The sequence below is a fragment of the Corvus kubaryi genome, unplaced genomic scaffold (genome assembly GCF_017639235.1).
Source record: "Corvus kubaryi isolate FWS band 111438036 unplaced genomic scaffold, C.kubaryi_AGA036_p1.0 37394, whole genome shotgun sequence".
Taxonomy (NCBI): domain Eukaryota; kingdom Metazoa; phylum Chordata; class Aves; order Passeriformes; family Corvidae; genus Corvus; species Corvus kubaryi.
Genome location: NW_024581133.1, coordinates 10,150,221 through 10,169,170, shown reverse-complemented (window position 1 = coordinate 10,169,170; position 18,950 = coordinate 10,150,221). Strand labels below are relative to the sequence as shown.

General features: G+C 52.3%; 1 protein-coding gene and 1 long non-coding RNA gene across 3 annotated transcripts in view; one reads left to right on the top strand and one right to left on the bottom strand.

The window, feature by feature from the left end:
* PLEKHO2 (pleckstrin homology domain containing O2) overlaps window positions 1–3,019 on the bottom strand; it is a 26,988-nt gene extending 23,969 nt beyond the window's left edge. Inside the window, exon 1 of the mRNA XM_042039320.1 lies at window positions 2,781–3,019. Coding sequence (XP_041895254.1) covers window positions 2,781–2,789 — 9 coding nt within the window. The 5' untranslated portion in view covers window positions 2,790–3,019. The remainder of the gene's footprint in view (window positions 1–2,780) is intronic.
* On the top strand, window positions 945–18,950 carry LOC121669817. Of its 2 annotated transcripts, none has more exons than XR_006017903.1 (5): window positions 945–2,342; window positions 7,041–7,214; window positions 12,507–12,660; window positions 13,993–14,108; window positions 15,513–18,950. It is a non-coding gene; the product is annotated as an uncharacterized LOC121669817 (long non-coding RNA). The 2 variants fall into 2 exon arrangements; XR_006017904.1 differs by lacking the exon at window positions 15,513–18,950 and adding an exon at window positions 14,444–14,990.

The following is an 18,950-nucleotide window of genomic DNA, read 5'->3' as shown; positions in this document are numbered from 1 at the left end:
TTAAGGCTTTTTTTTTTTGCTTGGCAGGTAAATTTTTGCGGGTTTTTTTTCCCCGCCTGGCAGAAAGGCTGAAGTCACATGGTAAATACATCTATCCACGCTCTCTTCTGCAGAGTGAAAACGACTCTGGTTTTAAAACAAAAGTACTCCCTGTGAAGACACAGCACATAACATCTACCTCTGAAAAACAACCTCTCATGTTGGGCTCATGTTGGCACCTCTGCAAAAGGCACAGCAAGGGCAGAGCTGGTTTGGGGCCTGGCTCTCCAGCCTTCCAGGGACAGTACCTCCCCTCCTTGGCATTGAAGGGTTGCCTTGGAGCTCCCCAGATCACTCAGGAGCCCTGGTTGGAACCCCTGCCTGAAAGGAGCCATGCATGGGGCACCCTCCATACCAGGTAAGACTTCCTGCTGTGCCGGCACCTGGGATCATCCACACAGAGGATCCATGACTCCAAGCCCCACCTGAGCAGCCCAAGAGAGGGAAGGTGATGGAAAGTGCAATGAAATGGAGAGTGCTGGTCTCAGCAGATGACAACAGCCACAAGTGGAGGGCTGTGCCCCTTGCCCTGCACAGAAGTCACCTGAGCCTGAGCTGCCTCTTCTTGTCCCTGCTGTGTGGCAGGGGGTGAGATCCAGAATTCTGTAGGGATGCTGAGCTGCTGGGCTCTGGCTCAGCGGCTTCCCCCTTGCATGTACCCAGCACATCCCACAAGGGGAGACAGGTGCTGTAATCCCTCACCTGCGGCTTAAGGACATAAAAAAACAGATGATGCAACTGGGAAGTTTGTTCCTGCAAAAGCAAGAAGAGGCTCAAAGATGGTGCCTGACATTTTTGTGGATTATTTTTATGCCAGCCCTGCCCCAAATTGGCAAGGCACTGTTGGCCAGGGCAGGGCACCGGCAGCAGGGCATTGTGTCCATCCTGTGTTCTCTGCCTGCAATTCCACAGTTAAAATGGGAGCATGACACAAAGACATGAGCTGCTGTTAACTCAGCTATATATGAGCATTCTGCAAGAAATATAAGGGTATCGTTCCTGGGATGTTCTTGGGTTGGATTCATTCCTGTGGTAAATCCATGAGAAGAAGCCCCCTGACATCAGCCAAATGAGCCAGTGTAAATGAAGGAAGAACTGAGTTATCCTGATGCTCGCTCATGCCAAAGGCATTGCTCCCAAAACCAATCCATAGGAGCTATTTTTGCATTTTACATCATGGTGGCATTAGAAGTGAAACACGAGTTCCACTCCTTCAGCTTGGTTTAGTCTCACATTTTGCAGCTCAGCAGAAAACCCAAATCAGACAGGATGGCTTTTTATTTAAAAATTAGGCAGTTCTTTCTCCCCTGCCCTGCCCTGTATTTTACAGGCCCACAAACCCACATACTCTTCATGTCTTCCAACACAACAAACCCCCAAGAGTTGAATCACAGTGGTGCTTTAAAGTTACACAGAGACAGAAGTGTCTTAGCCAGTTACATCAACTTCATTGCAAGCAAGCATCTCACTTATCACACACTCCTTTCTACACGGCGCTGATGAACAAATCCCAGGAGAAAACCTGCATCCCGACACCTCCACTCTTTTTCTCCCTTTTCACCTTACCTCCCAAACCTTGCTGTTAGCACTTCCACTTCTCCCCAGCCTGCTCGAGCAGAACTACCTCACTGGAAACAAACTGCTCAGATCCACGTGGAACTTGGGGAACTGCCTCTGACACCCCTTCTGCAAGCAATCCCTGGAGGATGCATGTGTTGCTAAAGAAGAGAAGCCCGTGAGACAACCAGTCAATGCTGGGATAGGTGCGAAGCCCCTTTGGCCAGCAGCCACCAGCTGGAAGCAGTTTCTCTGCTGTGGATTAATTTCATGGATGCCAGCGGATAATAACAACTCTCAGTCACTACCAACTTGGGCTGCTTTGCTGTCTCCCTGCTGTTTTAAAAGAGCTTTCATTCTTGCCACAGAATGTTGGGAGATGAAATAAGGAGGTGTGAGGGGGGAGAGACAAGCCACAGCTACAGGGATCGCATGTACCAGACAGAGCTTAAAGTCCTCCGGCAGTCTGTCCTACCGGGAGCTTTCTTTGTGCATGAGCAGCAAAACCTCATCCAAGGAGAGGAAGCAGAAATAATTGCATGGCCAGACGAGGGGAGAAAAAGACCTGTTTAACTTGCTAACAAATCTGTGGCATTTTTATCAATCCTCACAGGGATGGATTATTGGAGTGTGGGATCCCATGGACGAGAAAACCTACGTGTGCAGAACAAGCACCACTGCCCTTCTCAGAGTTAAACCCGTCCCAAGCAGAAGGAGGAGCAGAAGAGAAGTGGGGAAGGCTGGAGGTGCGTAGACATGTCCAAGCTGGCGATTTGACCCAGGCCTGGCTCCAGCAGGGCAGGACAACACCCCAGCGGGAGTCACTCGGGGTGGCACGAGCACGCGTGGAACCAGCCCGGCTTAGCCAGCGCCGGCCGAGCCCGGCAGCCCCTCCTGGCCGGGTCCAACATCCCGAGGGATGCGGGGATGCGCTGCCGAGGCTCTGCCCGAGCCGCTCCGGGGGCTGCTGGGGATGGGGAACCCCCCGTCCCGCGGTCTCCTTCGCTGTCTCCCGGGCGCAGCGGGGCCGGGATGTCCCAGCGCCGGCGAACACCCGAAAACACCCCGAAGTGGCCGGTGCGGTACCCCTGCCCCGGCAGGGGCTTCTCCCGCCCGGCCTGGGGGTCCCCCCTCCCTGTCCCGGCGTCACCCCCTCTCCCCGTCCCGCTCCCGGCCGGACTCACTTGCTCCATGGCTCCTCGCCGCCCGCTCAGGGGCTCGGCCACCTCCCCGCTGCCCCGCTGGGCTCCGGGCGGACGGTCATGCCGGGCGGGCCAGGGGGTGCCGGCCCGGGCCGCGCCGCTCTCCCTCCGCAACAACTTCTCGGGAAGCCGGAGCCGCGGCAGCAGCAGCACCGCCGGGTTTCCGGCGGCTCCGGCGCTGCCAGCGAGGAGGCGGGGATGCCCCCGCCGCCGGCCCCGGCCCCGCCGCCGCCTGGCCCGGCCCCTCGCCTGGCCCGGCCCCGGCCCCCCCGGCCGCCGACGTGGGCTTGGGAGCCCCCGGGACGGGTTGGGACTGAGCCCGGGGAAGGGGGATGAACGGGGTCCCTGCGGTCAGGGGTGGGACATGGACCCTGGGGTGGGACAGGATAACCAGGGATGACAGGATACCCGGGGTGGGACATGGAGCTTGGGGTGGGAAAGATCCCCCGGTGTCGGATAGGGTCACCACGGATTGTTAGGACAATGTCCCTGAAATCGGAGAATCCTTGAAATTGGAGGATTCCTGAAATCAGAAGGTCCCCAGTGTCTGTCGGGGTCCCCAGGGTCCAATAGGATCCCCAGGATTAGACAGAGTCCCCGAGGTCAGATACAGTTCCTGAGGTAAGGCAGGGCCCTCAGGGATCAGGCTAGACCCCCGTCGTAGGAGAGTCCCTGAAATCAGCAGGTCCTAAAGGTCAGGGGGCTCCCTGGTGTCTCACATGGTCCCTTGGGATGAGAGGGTCCCATGAGACCAGGCCAGACCCCTGTAGTAAGACAGCGCCTGAAATCAGTGAGTCCTCAGGGTCAAGCAGGGTCCCGGGGGTGGGGCAGGGTCCAGAGTGTCACAGTGTCTCTGGGGCTGCGGTCAGGTCAGGCCCCAGGAGCAGCAGGACAGGGTGCAGGGTGTAGAGAGGTTGAGGGATGCTCCATGAACCCAGTGTGGAGCAATGTCCAGGGCTCAGGTCTGTGTAGCCATGTGGCTCCCTCAGCCACAGTGCTAGCTCCTGGCCATGGGGTGGTCTCTGGACCGTGCATTTTGGCAGAGGGCTGATGCCACTTATTCACCCGAGGAAAACAGCTGAGGAATGGTCTTTGGTAGCAGAACTGGTTAACACTAGTCATGCTCAGAGCCATTGTTCACCACTGGTATTCAGCTTTGCAGACTTCTGCAGCTATTTCAGGCCTGCTGGAGGGCTCGTGTACCCAACAGCCTGCCTGGTTTTTCTTCTAATTATTTCAGTCAGTCTAAAAAAAGACATTACCTCCCTCTGCAAACCTTGCCTCCATTGTTCTCAGCACAGAAAATAAGAAGGAAAGGAGAATAAAAGTCTGACACCCTCTACCTCCAGGTTAAATGCTCTTCTGCATAGGTAAGGGAAGTGCTGAGAGGAAAAATAGGAGGCAGCTTCTGCTAACCAGAGGTGGAAGGGATAGCAGAGCATCCATCAGGGCTGGCTACCCCCATCCTGCAGGGCCAGGGGTTAATGGGGGAGCTGGGAATCACCCTGGGACACACCAGGACTTGAAATGAGAAATCCTGGTACTGTCAAGGCACATTGACAGGAGAATGATTGCCGTGTCAGCAGAAAGACATCTCATATGGGAGGGAGCAGCTAATAGCTTTGCTGTGATGAATCTCGGTTTTGACAAGGGGCTGAGGCACCAAATACACTTGGAAAAGCCAAGGGAGGACAGACAGGGTCTAACTGGCTGTAACTGCTGTGAGCAGCAAGAAAGCATCAAGAGGGAAGATGCATCATGCTGACCACCATGGTCGAGGCATTGCCCCAAGCACTGCACTTGCCCTCCCTCTCCTCTCACCTGCAGGATTTTGGGGTAAGACCCTCCTGTTTGCTCCAGTTGCACAGGGCTACAGGAGCAGCAGGGGTTGAGCCAGGACTGGAGTTCTTAAGGGAAAGTACACACAAATAATTATTAGTGATAATTAGCAAAAACTCACTGATGACATCTCCTTCCTATCAGCTTAGCTCCAGGTTCGGCAAAGACTCTGGTCTCGCCGAGACAATCCCCATGTTGTATAAACACCTTCTGTGGCCTCCCCTGCTCCTCCTCCATGGCCAAGAGCCAAATTAGGCAAAATGCTGCCACAAGCATCGGTGATGGCACAGAGGGGCCTGGCCAGTGGCCAGGGGTTTGACAGCATCCTTCAGATTCCGTCTTTACCTAGCACAACAGGCACCTCTGAAAGATATGACAAGAAAATCATGACTGGCCATCAGCATTCAGAGCTGTCACCAAGCCAGTGTTAGCTCTCTGCTGCCTAACGCCAGGTGGGAGGTGGTTTTAAAACATGTTTTCTTTGTTTAATTTCCTGAGCCATCAAAACGGGATTTTGGGTGGGAAGTGGGATCATAACAGCTCACCCACAGCCTTCTCAGTGGGAGTGTGAGTGCAAGACAGGGTGTCACAGTGCTGAGTTTGGCTCCAGGATGGTGCCAGACATCACAAAATAAACTATTGAAAACAGATTATATTTTAGCCAGGCTTTTAAAACAACCAAAAACCCCCAAATTACTGGAACTGTGTTCAGTATTCTCTGTTTTCCTGGCAGGGCTGGGGGAGGTGAGGGGAAGCCTCTGGCTGTACAGATAGGGTGCGGGCTGTGGTTCCAGCTCTCCTGGAAAATTTTAATCGGTCAAAAACTGAAGAATATTTTTAGCATGCAGTCAGCATGCATGTAAGGACGTGTGTGCTGTGAGAGCATGCGGTGCAGAGGCCACATCCCTGTGATCTATCAGCTATCCTTAACCTTGCAGGCAGACCTGGAGAGACCCACTCTGACCCCCTCCAGTATTGCAGGGGAACCTGTTGTTTGCAAGAGGATGTTCAGTTCACAACAGGGAGGTTGGTCCAAAAATGCTGCAGGGAGAGGTGTTGAGCATGTGTCTGCAGCCAGGACAGGCTGGCCTGTTGTCTTCTACTTTGATAAGAGGTGGTGAAATGCTGCTGCAGCAAAGTGAAATGGAGTCACGAGTGACACCAGGGAGGGTGGGATGGTGAGTCATTAACTGAGGAAGTTTCTTCGCAAGGGGTCCCATGAGTCTTCCTGCTCTGTGCCTCAATGGCCGCATTTGGGGTCTTGCAAAACTCGGTGGGGAGGATGTAGAGGAATTCCGCGGTGCTGGGTGTCAGAAGCTCTGGCTGCAGAGACACAGCTTCCCCAAAGCCACTCAGGGATGAGACAGGACTGCAATGGGTGGGGAGTCCCTCCTGCCCTCCCAAACATGGACAAACCAGTCTCTCCAGCCACAGACACCACATTAGAGAGCTGTGGTCACCCTCATGTCTACCTGCCATCCTTTCCCTGCTGCAGGCAGGGAGCTCTGTCTCCTGCATCCAACCTGAGGTACCTCATGACCAGGGTCAGCGACTCCACCTGCTCTCGCCTTGGTTTTCCTCCACTTCAAATGGCAATAACCCATCTCCGGGGTGCTCTGAAGCCAAGTTCATTAGTGCCTGGCTTCGTTAATTGGTTTGAGCAGGGCTGGACAGAGACTCATGGCAATTGCCCTGTTATCTGCTCAGCACTGGGGAGGAGGAGGTGAACACGCCTGTGACACTGGAAACCAATGCTGGGCTCAGTGAGGCCACAGGGCTCCTGAGCTGGAGGAGAAATCCTCTACCCCTTCATATACATGGCAAATTAATGGGGGTGTTCTTAATTTCATCTGTTTGGTTGGGGCTAAAACAGAGAGGTCCAGAGAAAGTGCTGGGTCTGAATGGATGCGCAAGGGTAGGGCTCAATTCAGGCTCTTGATGCCAAGTAGAGCCCATGGTACCTTCTCACAATGGCATGGTTGTGGGACTAAATCAGTTCTCAGGTGGACTGCAGTCCTCCACACTACCTGTGCTAGCCAAGTACTGTGGGGGTGGCCAAATACTTGGGTGATGCATGGGGAATTAGCAGCAGCAAAGGCTGGAGAGATGGGAGACCACACATCTGGAGCTGACACAGAAAAAGGTCTTTCTTCACCTCTCCACCAGCTTTCTGGGCTTAAATCTTGTGGTTTTTGGACAAGCCATGTGAAAGGATGGTGCTTCCAGCCACATTCCCTGCTGCAGTGGGGCAGTCAGGGTTATCATGCCTGGTCTGAGGCTTGGCCTGTAAAACACGACCTGCCAAAATCCTGGTTTTACCTGTTTTCCTCTTGGCTGATACCAGTCCAAGCTTCTGCCCTAATCAAACCTGGGTTTTCCAGCTACTCTTGCTCCCTATTTTAGTTACATATCTGGAAGAGAAGACCCAGCTATCTGCCAAAACCATCAGCCTGCAAGCGCTCACAGGAATTCATGTGCTCTCCCTGCTGATCTTGATGGTTTTGTAAGGAAAAGCAGTCCTGGCTGCAGAGGACGTCTGGTGCTCACAGGAGGGACAAAGCAGATCCAAAACTGTCGGTAAGGAGGTCACTTGCTGGGGGAAAATGGGACAAGTTAGTGGTTTAAATGATCTTAAAACCAGCAGTGAGTTGAAGGAACATGGCCAAGCCCTGTGGCAGAGTGGAAAGTGGGCAATGAGCAATGCTGCTTTGTGCTCTCTTCTTCCTTTCTGTTTTAACTCAGCATGAACAGTAAGCCCTGATGAAAGACAGTAGGTGCAGGCTGGAAGAGGTGACTGATGATGCCAGAACATCACTGTTGGTGTCCTGGTGATGGCCATGGTTTATGCATGAAAGGTGAGAAGGAGTGAAGCACCTGGTGGGTGAGGGCTCAGGATAACTCTCCTGCTCCATTGCTGCACAGGGTGAATGGGAGCAGTGCGGGACTAGAACAGGGCTGGAATAGGATGGTCCATGCTGCTTTTAGTCCCCAGGTGTTTTGAAGCCAAGGCTGTGCCCCACATCCTGCAGGCAAAACCCGATCCCTGTGTAAATGGCTTGGAGCAGCTTCCCACATCCCTCATCTCATCATCCTGTGCCTGGGACAGTTGCCTCTGGGCTCTCCCAATAGCTCTTCACTGTTCCTGGCCTTCACTGACATCTCCACCAATGACAAAATATGCCAAAAATAACCCCTGCTCTCCAGCAGGAAGGTGGGATATAAACACACTGACTATTTGTTAGTATTAGTACTTTCCAGGCTTTCAAACCAGACTCAGTTTGGGGGGGAATCACTTCCTGCTCCATAGTCCTGACCTCCCACTGCCTCCCTACTCTGTCTAGGCATGGGAGCTCCCCAAAACACCTCTGCTCTGTGCATGCCACTTTGAGAAGGTGAAGCTGCAGCCCCAAAGGTGCTTGAGGGATTTTTCTTGTTGAGTTTAAGGTAAGGCAGCATCTCTGGGTGCATTGCAGCCACTGGCTTTCCTGCATGCAATGCAACATTGGAATCCTCCTGGAGCTGCTGGGATATATAAAAATATGTTATAGATATACATGGTAACATCCTCAGAACCTGAGTTTGTTTGCTGTGGCAAGAAACAAATCCTCAGAGAAGTGTAATCTGGTACCTGTAGCACTGATGACCTCTGGTAATACAATCCTGCTTCATGTACTCCTGCTCTCAGGCCCATCCCATGCCATCCTGATTCTGATCCCTACCTGCCACCTTGCCTGGTTCCTGAGCACAAAGGGACTCGGGAGTTTTGTGGATCGATGTCTTGCACAGTGAGCAACCATGGAGTTGTCTGAAATTATGTTCTTTATGACATGGATGAGCATGTAGAGAACACAGGGAAGCAGCAGAAGGGGTTAAATCAATAGTTACATTTAAATCAATATTCTGATTTATGCTCCTGTTCCAGTGATGCTGACTTCCTTTGCCCCCTGGTTTGAGGGTGCAGACCTCAGTGGTTCATTCTGAGCCACCATTTCTGTGGTAAACATGCATTTTGGCAGACATGCTGCAGGATTGGGCTGGCTTGTTGGTTTTTTGTTGAGAAGAGGGGAAGCAAAAATTAAACAACTTGACCATGGCTGTGATCTGTGCACCTAACCCACTGGTGAGATTGGCTCCCCAAAACTGGGTGTAAAAAGGCGTATCAGCAGTTGTTTCACCTCTGGGTTTCCCTGCAGATGCTGATGGCCGAATTCCTGCTGCCAGTGCTTGGGTCCCTGCAGGAGGAGGCTGGAAAAATCCTGTCTCCTGGATCAGGACTTCAGGGTGATGCTTTCCCTGAAGATGCCTTGTGCAGTGGCTGTGGAAATGAGCTGAGTCTTGGTGTGAGCAGGGAGGGGGTGAAATTTACAGCTGTGCCCTGGTTTTGCTGGTGACTCATGAGGTAGGATTGGATCAAGTGAATTCCGCAAAGATTTACAGCAAGTAAACCTTTTCACGTGCAGGGCTTATTGCATTGGCCTGTTGTGTGCAAGACAGGTTCTGCACGTACTGCCATTGGCCAAGCAGCCAGTGTGAAACCCTCTCCTGTGACAGAGTTTTCTCCCTGACAGGGGTTCATCCCCCTTTAGCCCTGCAGTGAGGTGGTACTGGGACCACAAGCACTTTGCATCCCTCTCCCAGCATTGTGGCCTCCTCTCAGCCTTTCCAATGAGGCCAAGAGCTTGGGGACCAACTGCCCAGCTCTCAGCCATGCCAGTGTCCCACGTTAGCACAGACCCATGGATGAAACAAGCTGTGGGATCCAGAAGAAAAACTGACTGAGAACATGTAGGAAATACTTCCCTTCTAAAATTTCAAAATGTAATTAATGTCAGTAATGACCGTTACGAGCCTGAGTGGGGCAAGGAGAGGACTCAGATTGTCTGACAGCCACAGCCTTTGCAGTAATGCCTGATTCGGCAGCCTGACGTGATACCGGGTCCTTGCTGCCACCAACATCCCTGCCACTCTGTCTCCAGCATCCCGGCCATACTGCCCGCATCCTTGTTCCATCCCTCCCCTCAGCCTTTCCCTTTAGCCCCTCTCAGCCCATCCTGTCAATCTACCGCAGCCCGAGCCCCCGCTGCTCCCCGGGCAGAAGCAGCAGCAGCCCAGCCCGAGCCCCGGCGCTGCCCTTCCTCCCGCCCTTCCTCCTCCCCGCGGCGTGGTGCCATCCCCACCTAGTGCCGGCCCGGCGCACCGGCCGCGGGCAGCCTTGGGGCTCCCCGGACTCCCCGGGCTCCGGGGACCGTGGCATCTCCTCCACGCCCCCGGCTGCACCCGGACAACCGTGGCACGGCCCTGCGGGGGATTTCCGTGCCCTGGCCCTGAGGGATGCTCGGGGGTAAAGGAAAGGTGGGAGGAAATGAGCTGATGCAGCCTTTGCACTGCTCCAGAAGACGGGGGCAGGCAGGGACCACCACAGATCCCACATCTGCTGAGGCTGTTGGCCTCTTCATGCCCCATCCTGCGGCCCGGGAAAACGGGATTCCCCCCTTTCCAGGACGGGTAACCCAGATGAGAAGGAGGGAAAGGGCCACATCCTGTCCCCAGTCACCGAGCTTGTCCCATCACCAGGGCTGGACCCCTTTGGGTATCACTTTGGGGATGCTCCTGCACATCACAGGTTTGGAGTTCTTAGTGACATTTCCCAAGGACACATCCCCATGGACCCCACATGTCTCAGTGCCTGGGGAGCATCACCTCCCTCACCCCCCTCCAGACCCTGTAAGCACCAGTTGTAGGTGTCTAGGGCAGAGTAAGAAGCCAGGAAATGCCTTGAGCAGTGCCCCCCTGTATCAGGTCTGTTCTTGTCTCCCTCCAGCCTATCAGAGACTCCCAGAGCCACAATGTCTTTAAATTTTTCTTCCCCTCCTTCACCCTGTTGCACCTCAGATCCACATACAGCTTCTTACCTGCCCTGTCCCTGTGTCCAAGGGCTATTCTCTCTGCCCAGATGCTGTCCAAGCTAGCCAGGGCATCCAGAGGTATCTTCTCACCTGGAACAAAGAGGTGAGCAGTAATCCTCTGCTCAACCACACCAGCTTCCCTGGGCTTGCAACATCCTTCATCCACTATAATTTTGGTTGGATGGACCCTCTACAAGTTGCTGCACCCAGTCCTTGGAAGGAAGTGGCTCTTTGCACTGACATTTTCTGAAATTCTGCTCTTTTTTTGTGCTTTCGTACCTTTTGTCTGGCATCACCCTCCCTGGCTGTTGCATAGGCACTTTCCTCAGCTCACTTGGGTGCTGTGGCCTTGCTGTCCCAGCCCCACAGGAGATATCAAGGTCCCCTGGAGTTTCCCCATGTCTCTGGGGTATTCAGAGGCAGGATGCTCTGCAGGAGGATGCTCCTGCTTGCCCATGGGGTACTATGGAAAGCTGGGGATATGCTCAGAAATTTCTGAAGACCACAGGAAAGCATGGGAAAGACAGACCACAGGTTGGAGAGGAGGCAGGAAGAAAGGAAGATTAAGGGGTGATGTGGCCTCCTTCGTATTTCCTGATGAAACAAGGAAGAAGCCCAACACTGCCCCTATTTTTTCTCAGAAAACCCCTTGCAGCTCAGCCCTGAAAGTGGGATTCAGCAGCTTGGTGCAACTCAAACGTTTCCTCTGCTGCTTTAAAGAAAATGTTGGAACAGAGTGAGCTTAAAGCCTGCTGAAGAGGCCCATTTATCTGGGAACTGAAAGAAAATATTGGGATAATATTTGGAAAAGCCTGTGAATGGGCATGGCCCAGCATGTGCCGGGCAGCAGCAACCTGTGAGCTGCGGGGGGAGAAGCCACCCTCTGCGTGTGGTTAATTTTCCCCTTTTCCCTCATTTCCTTCCCATTTCCTTCCCAGCTCTGAAAGGTTTTGCCGTGCCTAGATAGGTCCTTGAGATGTGTTTCCCCCAGGAGAGTTGTAGTGCTGGAAGAAAAAGAGATTTTTCATGAGCAGGATGGGCACAAACCCTGCCCAGTTTGAGTATCCGGGGGGGCTGATGGAGAGGTGTTTCTTTCCCCTGGTTAACAACTGAGGCTGATCTGCAGGACACACTTAATCAGATATCACTAAACCCAGGGTTGATTCCTGACTAATTGGTCAGTAATAACCATTTAATTGGCAAAGCTGCAGTGACACTCCAGCCCTCCCTTCCCAGAGCCATTAGCAGCATCTATTTTAACATTTGGAGCCTGGCTGGGATTCAGTAAATGGGTTTTTGTGGGTTTTTTCACATTTAAAAACATTAACGTGTGTTCAGAATTCAGTTGGACATCTCATTTGGCTTTGAAGCATAATTATGCTTGATGAGGACTAATAAGCATCTTTCAAATCGAGACCAGGTTAGCATCTCTCCTGCTGTCTCCTGCGGGGAAGCCGATATTCTCCAACAGCTGATTTTTATGGGATTAATCCAGATATGTCCAGGGCTCCATAGAACCCTGCTTTGTCTTTGACTGTTTTGTTTTGGTTTTTTTTTTTAGATAGTCTTTTTCCACTTAGGATGAGTTTTTATTGTTGTGGAGTTTTGTTCTGTGTGGGATTTCCACCTGCTGTGGGTCTCAGGGGGCTTTTGCAGGATGCAAAGTGTGATTTGCTGAAAACAGGCTTTTTTACCTCCCAGACTCATTAGGAAAGAAATAAACATTGGAGGGTTTGGTTTTTTCAGTGTGACAAAGGAAAACTCTAAATTCTCAGCCCCAAACTGATCCCAAGTCTTAAGACCTTGGTGTTGGCTCGAAGCCTGGCTGCAGGCTGAAGCAGATGTTGCCAGTCCCTGGCACAGATGATCATTGATGGGCGATGGCTGATGGTTGGATTGATGTCGAGGTCGGCCCTGCTCCAGCACCAGCGCCTGCCCTAAGGTGGAGCTGCTTCTCTTTCAGCATCGTGGCCGCCCAGAAAACATTGGATCCAGTCTGGTCACCCAAATACTGCCTGCCTGCAGCTTCTGAGCAGAGCTCAGAAAAAAGAAAACCTATCCATACTGTGGGTTTGTGTTTGTTTTCCAAGCTCCCCCGTTGAAATTCCATGTCAAAGGTAAGCTCGCTTGGAGATTTGGCAAGTCTTGCTATGCTGCCGAAACCTCCAGAAATGCCCTTGGTGAGCCCGAAGCATGCTCTGCCACTGGGATGAGGAGTGAGTCCCGGTCCCAGCTTGCCAGGGGATGAGGGGACACAAACATGGCACACCCCCTTCTCCACCAAAAACTGTCCCTTCCCAAGGGCAGCCCTCCTGTCCTTTACCAGCAGAGCCCCTCCACAGTCCCACAGGACTGCTCTCACCCATCACTCCCACAGCTGTCTCTCTGGCAAACCCCAAAGCTGCTGCTCTAAACCCCCTAGATTCCCAGCTGAGTCAAAATACTCCAAAAATCTAAAAGTGGCAAAGGAGAAAACCCCTCCTGTCCTATTCTGTCACAGCTCTGGGGGCTGCTAGGGGGGTTAAGGACACCAGCTAAAAGCTATAGGGGAAAGACCTTTAGTTGTGAGCACTTGGTGCTTGGGCAGCTCTCCTACCTTTTTTTCTAAGACATTTTGCAGCAATTAAAGAGCTGCAGGTAAATGCCAAACCCCAAATCCTGGCAAAGGTGCCAACTGCTCTGCAGTCAGGACAGACCCAGCCACTGACTCTGGGCTGACCATGTTCCAGCCCTAAATAGCTGCTTTTTAGGGACAGGTGGGTCACAGCAAACTTTATTTTTCTGGAAACAGCAAGCACATTGTGCAGGGCAGGCTTTCCAAGGATGCTCCCCACACCCTTTTCAGGAAATACCATGCATCTCTCCTTCGTGCCATGCCAATTTTTTTTTTAATTGGCATAAAAGATAGCCTCGGCAAGGACACACCATGTTTTCCCTGGGCTGTCGGATTTTATTTTGAAATCGCTGCTGGTTTGATCTTTGCATCTCTCCACCCCCAGGCTCATCTCTCTCCTCTCGTGTTTCTGCTCCTGGTGCTTGCTCCAGTGCAGTGGGATTTGCTGGGAAGTGAAAATGTGGGGAGGGGGGGCTCATTCTGTGCCAGTCACAGCTGGGTCCTTGGTACATCACCCTACCTGGGGGTGAATAGAAGAGCTGCCACAGAGAGCAGACAGCAGCTGTCGCTTCCTGGTGTCCCCCTGCCCCTTCTAGGAGTCCAGCTTTTGATCCCAAGTCCAGCCCTGGAGCCATCATCCAAACACCAACAGCCATCTTTCCTTTGGGGGAACTTGAAATAGCTTCCCCCTGCGTGGTGACAACACATCCCCCACGTGGCACCAGTGTAACCGGCTTTTCCAAGACCTGCTCTTCCAGGGGTGGGGTTGGGTTGGCTCGGTTTATTACCAGCACCCTCTTGACTCCAGTGTTTCTCCCTGGTACGTTGCTCTCAGATGAAGTGGGATAGTGGCAACAACCAGGAGAGGAGGAAGAAGGATTCCTACTTCACATGTGGGATGGGTGCCACCAGGACACATCCCTGCAGTTCCAGTCCCAGCACCCTCTCCGGGTAAGGCATCTGCCCATTCTACCACCCCTGACATGGGCATTTCCTTCGTTGCCCTAATTTCCAAAATAACAATAAACCCCAAACCTATTCAGGATGAATGAAAAGGCTTGGGTTTGCTCCTTTTTAGTTCAAGACCAGCACACAGGCAATTATCTTTGATTGATTTTCCCACCCTATGGATGTGTATACTGGGCCCAGCAGTCCCCAGAGTGCCCTTCGGCCACCAAGCTTCAATTGTTTCGAAACTTTGGAATCCACCTTTTGGATATTTTTTCAGGCCTGAGTCCATAATGGACCCTTTCTCTTTTCTTTTTTATTACTAACATTTTTACCAGGATGACATTTGGACTAGGCAGGGAAATCTTCTTGCCTGCTACACCAGTACCTGACAATCAAGATTTAATCTTTCTGGAGAGGAAGAACGCATCAGATGTGAAAAAAAAAAAAATTCAGATATCTGTGAAATTGCAGAAAAGCCAAGCAGGAGGAGCCTGTGGGAAATCTCCAGCCCAGCCTGAAGCAGCACAGCAACTGCGCAAGCCCCAACCATCGCCGGACAGATGTTGGTCTAATTACAGCTAAAACCTCTGGTGCTGGGGATGCTCTGCTCCCTGTACCCCAAGTGTATCATTGCAGCCAGGCAGCCTCTCTAATCCCCAGTTTAAATCCCTTTGGCTGCTGCCGTCAGTGCTTGGAAGAGGTGCTGGATGGCAGAAAACCATTGGCACATCCTCCTTGGTCATCCCTGCGGTTCTGAGCTCTTCCATCCTAGCAGGAGCACTATTTCCCCTGTAATTTTCCCTGTTTCTCACTGAGAGCTGCCAGGGATCAGAGATTTATAAACTGTGTGTTTCAAGAATTTGGAAATTAATTTCTCTGTACCTGCGGTGTTGTGACCAGGGCTGGGCACCAACACAGAGCTGCTGCTTATCCCCACCTCCTTAGGCCTTACTCCACCTCATCCCCTCCTTCCTCTCCATCACATTTGATGTCACCTCTTCAGACTGAAAGCTTAATCCAGATTTAGAAAGGGAAGGAAAAAGGCAGGGACAGGATTGTTTCAGTGAGCACAAATCTCCTGGGAATTTACCCAGGACTTTCCCAGCTGCAAAGCTGGTGGCTGCTGCATGGTGACAGCAGTGGTGGCATTGCCACAGCCTGTGTGCTGCTGTGACACATCAGCTGTGGAAATGAAGCTCCACGGAAGCTCCAAGCCTTATTTTCCACTGGCAAGTTTCACTGGCAGCTCACTTGTGTGCAGGATTTTACCATTGATGTCCCCAAAACCATCTGGCCACTAGTGAGTCTGGGGTTATTTTAACGCCTAAAAGGGCAAGCAGAGAAAAAAAAGAGATTGTTTGAGCTGGGTGAATATAAATGGAAGAATACTGATTTTTCCTGCAGATTTACAAGTCCCTGGAGTGGAGCAGGGACAGCGGCCGAGAGCCCGGTGCTTTGCCATCGCTGCTGTGGGCTGGAATGAGAGGGGGCAGCTGCTGGGGAATGCTGGAGTCATTGTGCTGCCGGACAGGTTTGAATGCTGGTGTTAATGAACTGGTGTTAATGGGCTGGTGTTAATGGGCACCCTGATGTCGAGAAGTCTGCACTGGAGCTGTGCAGGGGCTGGAGCTGGGGGGTTCTTCCACGTGGGCTGTCACCAGAGAGTAAAGAGTCAAGCTGCAGTAACTCCCCGGTGCAGACAAGATCCTGAACTACATCACTTTAATTATGCCAGCACAAATTTCATTCATTTGGTTAAGCCTTGGAGCTACAGAAAGAGCTATTTCCAGGTGTGCTGGTTTAATTATTGCATGCCCTGGATTACCCACCGTGCACAGCTGCATGGCTGGGGTTTGTCGGGCTCTCCGGCAGCTGCGCAGCCATCAGCACGGTGATGGTCCTCCTCACGCCTCTGCACATCCTAGCGCACGGTCTGCTTGGGTCAGATAAATGGGTTTTAACCTGATTTGTACTGTAATCTCCATGTCGACAGGCTCTCATCACGCACAGGATAAAACCCCAGCTCCTGTGGCCGGGGCCCTGTGGGGTTTCACAGGGCAGCTCCTGCCAGCAAGGCCAGCCGATGACTACAAGCCAAGTGGCTTCCCTGTCCTGGCATTCCAGGGACACCTCTGGACCATGGATGCTTGCAAAATGGCTTTTGTTTGCTTAACTCCTTGCACTGGAACAGGCAGAGGCACAGCTCCCACTGTCTTGTCCCTCCTCCACAGGCAGGGACAGGGTGACAATCCTGCTGCCCAGGGCAGGCAGCTCAGTGCCAGCCCTGCCATCCCACCCCTGGAAAAAATAGCACCTTTTGGGTGCGTTATTTGTACTTTCCTTTTCTGAATGTGCCTTAAAAAGAAGGGCTTAGTTTTCAAAGAAGCAGCATTTAAATTACATTCTTCCCTGCTCGTCCAGCTCTTTGCTGTAATCTTATTGCTGTACGGAGCAACGAGCGTGCGTGGGACGTGGTGGGATTTTAACTGTAATTCATGGACAGATATAAAATGCCAGGGTTATTATGAATTTTATTCAGGAGAGTTTAAATGTTACTGGTTCAGCAGTGCCTCTTTCCATGCTTCCTTTGCAGCAGCTTCTGTTTAACCTCTCAGCTCACAAAATTTATTGTATTGTTGGTGGCTCGCTGTAATTCTCCAGGTTTTCAAATAATCCCAGGAAAAGGGTTAACTGAAGCCTCTGCCTTAGTCTACATCCACTGCAAAGCATGTGGGACAAAAGTTTGTCTTTCCTGACACCCCTGGTAAGTCCCTTGGGTTCATCTGGGAAAACTGCCACTCTGAATTTCAAAATTATGTCAGTGGGAAATGGGTCAGTTGCAGTGCAGGGACCAGGGAGCACCAAAACCTGGGTCCCAATGTTGCAGTTAGCATTTGGACAAGGCTCTCACCCAGCTCACATGGTGTTCCAGGCTGAGCTGGACATCACTGGACCCACAACAGGGCACAAGGTTTTATTGGTACGAGTAACTATTCCCCAGGCAGATACATCGTGGTGAATGGCCTTGGGATGGAAGGTCTGTGACGCAGCTTGTAGCTAGGTTTTGATGGCCATGATGATCATTGATGACCATTGCAGTGGGATGCAGAACACTTCCAGACATGGATTCAGCCTGATTCTCCTGGGATTCATCCATTTTTTGTCACCTAACACAGACACAATGAGGTTTTGCACACACACCCCCATGAAGGCAACCCCTTTCCCATCTTCTCTTTCTTCTGAAAAGCTTCAGAAAGCTTTTCTCACTGCCATACCCTAAACCCTCCCTGCTGCTTCCAGAGCTCATTCACCTTTCTCTGCTCCCTGTGGAGATACTTTTCCCTTCCTTTGCATCCCCTGCTGACAGCAGCGGCCCCTTCAGACCTTCCCCAGCAGAGCAAGGTGGATGTTGTGAAACCAAAGGGTTTTCTTTCATCTATTCCCACCTCTCCTCTGGCTCTGCCTTGCTGCATCTCTCTGGACGTGCATCGCACACGTAGCACACCCAGCACCCGCCAGCCTTGCTCATCCATCTCACACACCTTAATCAATGGGAAACTTGAGGAAAAGCCCGTAAACCAGATGGGAAGTGAGGATTGGATTTGCTATGTGCTGGTACTAATGGAAACCATCCTTCACTGCATAATCAGGAGGAATGGCCACACACAACCCATCATTTCTGCCCAGGGTTTTCACAGGGCAGCCCTGTGAGGACATGTGCGGTGATGAGCCCTGGAGGCTCCAGTGTCCCTGCAGTGATAACCCACAGTGATTTCCATGAGCAACAGCTTATGGTGGGTGCAGAGTCACCAAACTCCCCATTGCCTGCAAAATGTGGCAGCAAATTGTCACATCCCTAATGCCAGCACAACACTGTTTGCACACAGAAACCCTCCAAATCCCCATTTTGCTGATATTTGTAATTTCACAGGACAAGCCTGCCTGTGGCACAGGGACTCACCTCCGTCTGGCCCCTCCATGTATTTGCTGCCTGCAAATGGGTCAAAGCCAGCCCAGCGCAGGAGCTGCCAGAGAATTTTGGCCCTGTCTGAGGCAGAACAGGCTCCCTATAAATTTCACTTGGATTAATCTCATGGCTGAGCTGGGAGTACTTCCCTCCAGCCTTCCTCAGGCTGTCACTAGCTCACCTGCCCTGTGGCAGGGCTGGTACAAATGGGTGGCACCAGACTGTGATTTTCCCCTCCAGCTCCAGTGGTGGGTTGTACTTATCACTCCTTGGACACCCCCTTCCCCTCCCACACCCAGCTGGGTTTTGCAAATCTGTTTGGGGCTCAGGAAGGTGTTTGTATTCAGAGGGATGGGGTGTGGGGCTTGTGCCCCAAATACCACTCAGTTTTGGTCAGGGTCTGGAAAACAGACGACATGCACTCTGGGAATCACAGCCACCCCTGAGACCATCCTGACTGGAGCCTGTGGATGCAGCTTCTCATTGCCAGGGCCCTGGGAGCCCTGGGCACATTTCTGAAGCTCAGATGTGATTCAGGTGAAGCTCTGGTGTGATGTGAGTGAATGCAATGCCACTGAAACATCCTTTCATTTCAGGCAGTCATCAGTTCCTTGCCAGCCTCGGCCCGCATTGACAGGGAGGGCTGTGGAACAGAGCATCCCTGGCCCACTCCTGAGCCCGGCCTTTGAATGCGCTACCACCTTCTCCAAACAAAGCCCAGTTTCTAATATCCCACGACGTCTCTGCTGTTCCCTGAATGGCATGCGTGGGAGGCAGAGTCAGCACTCCAGCCCGTCTGCCCCAGCCCATGGCTTATGGTGGTGCCCCTTGGGTGTCCATGGCCAGGTTTTTCCCCTGAGTCCTCTCCCAAAGCC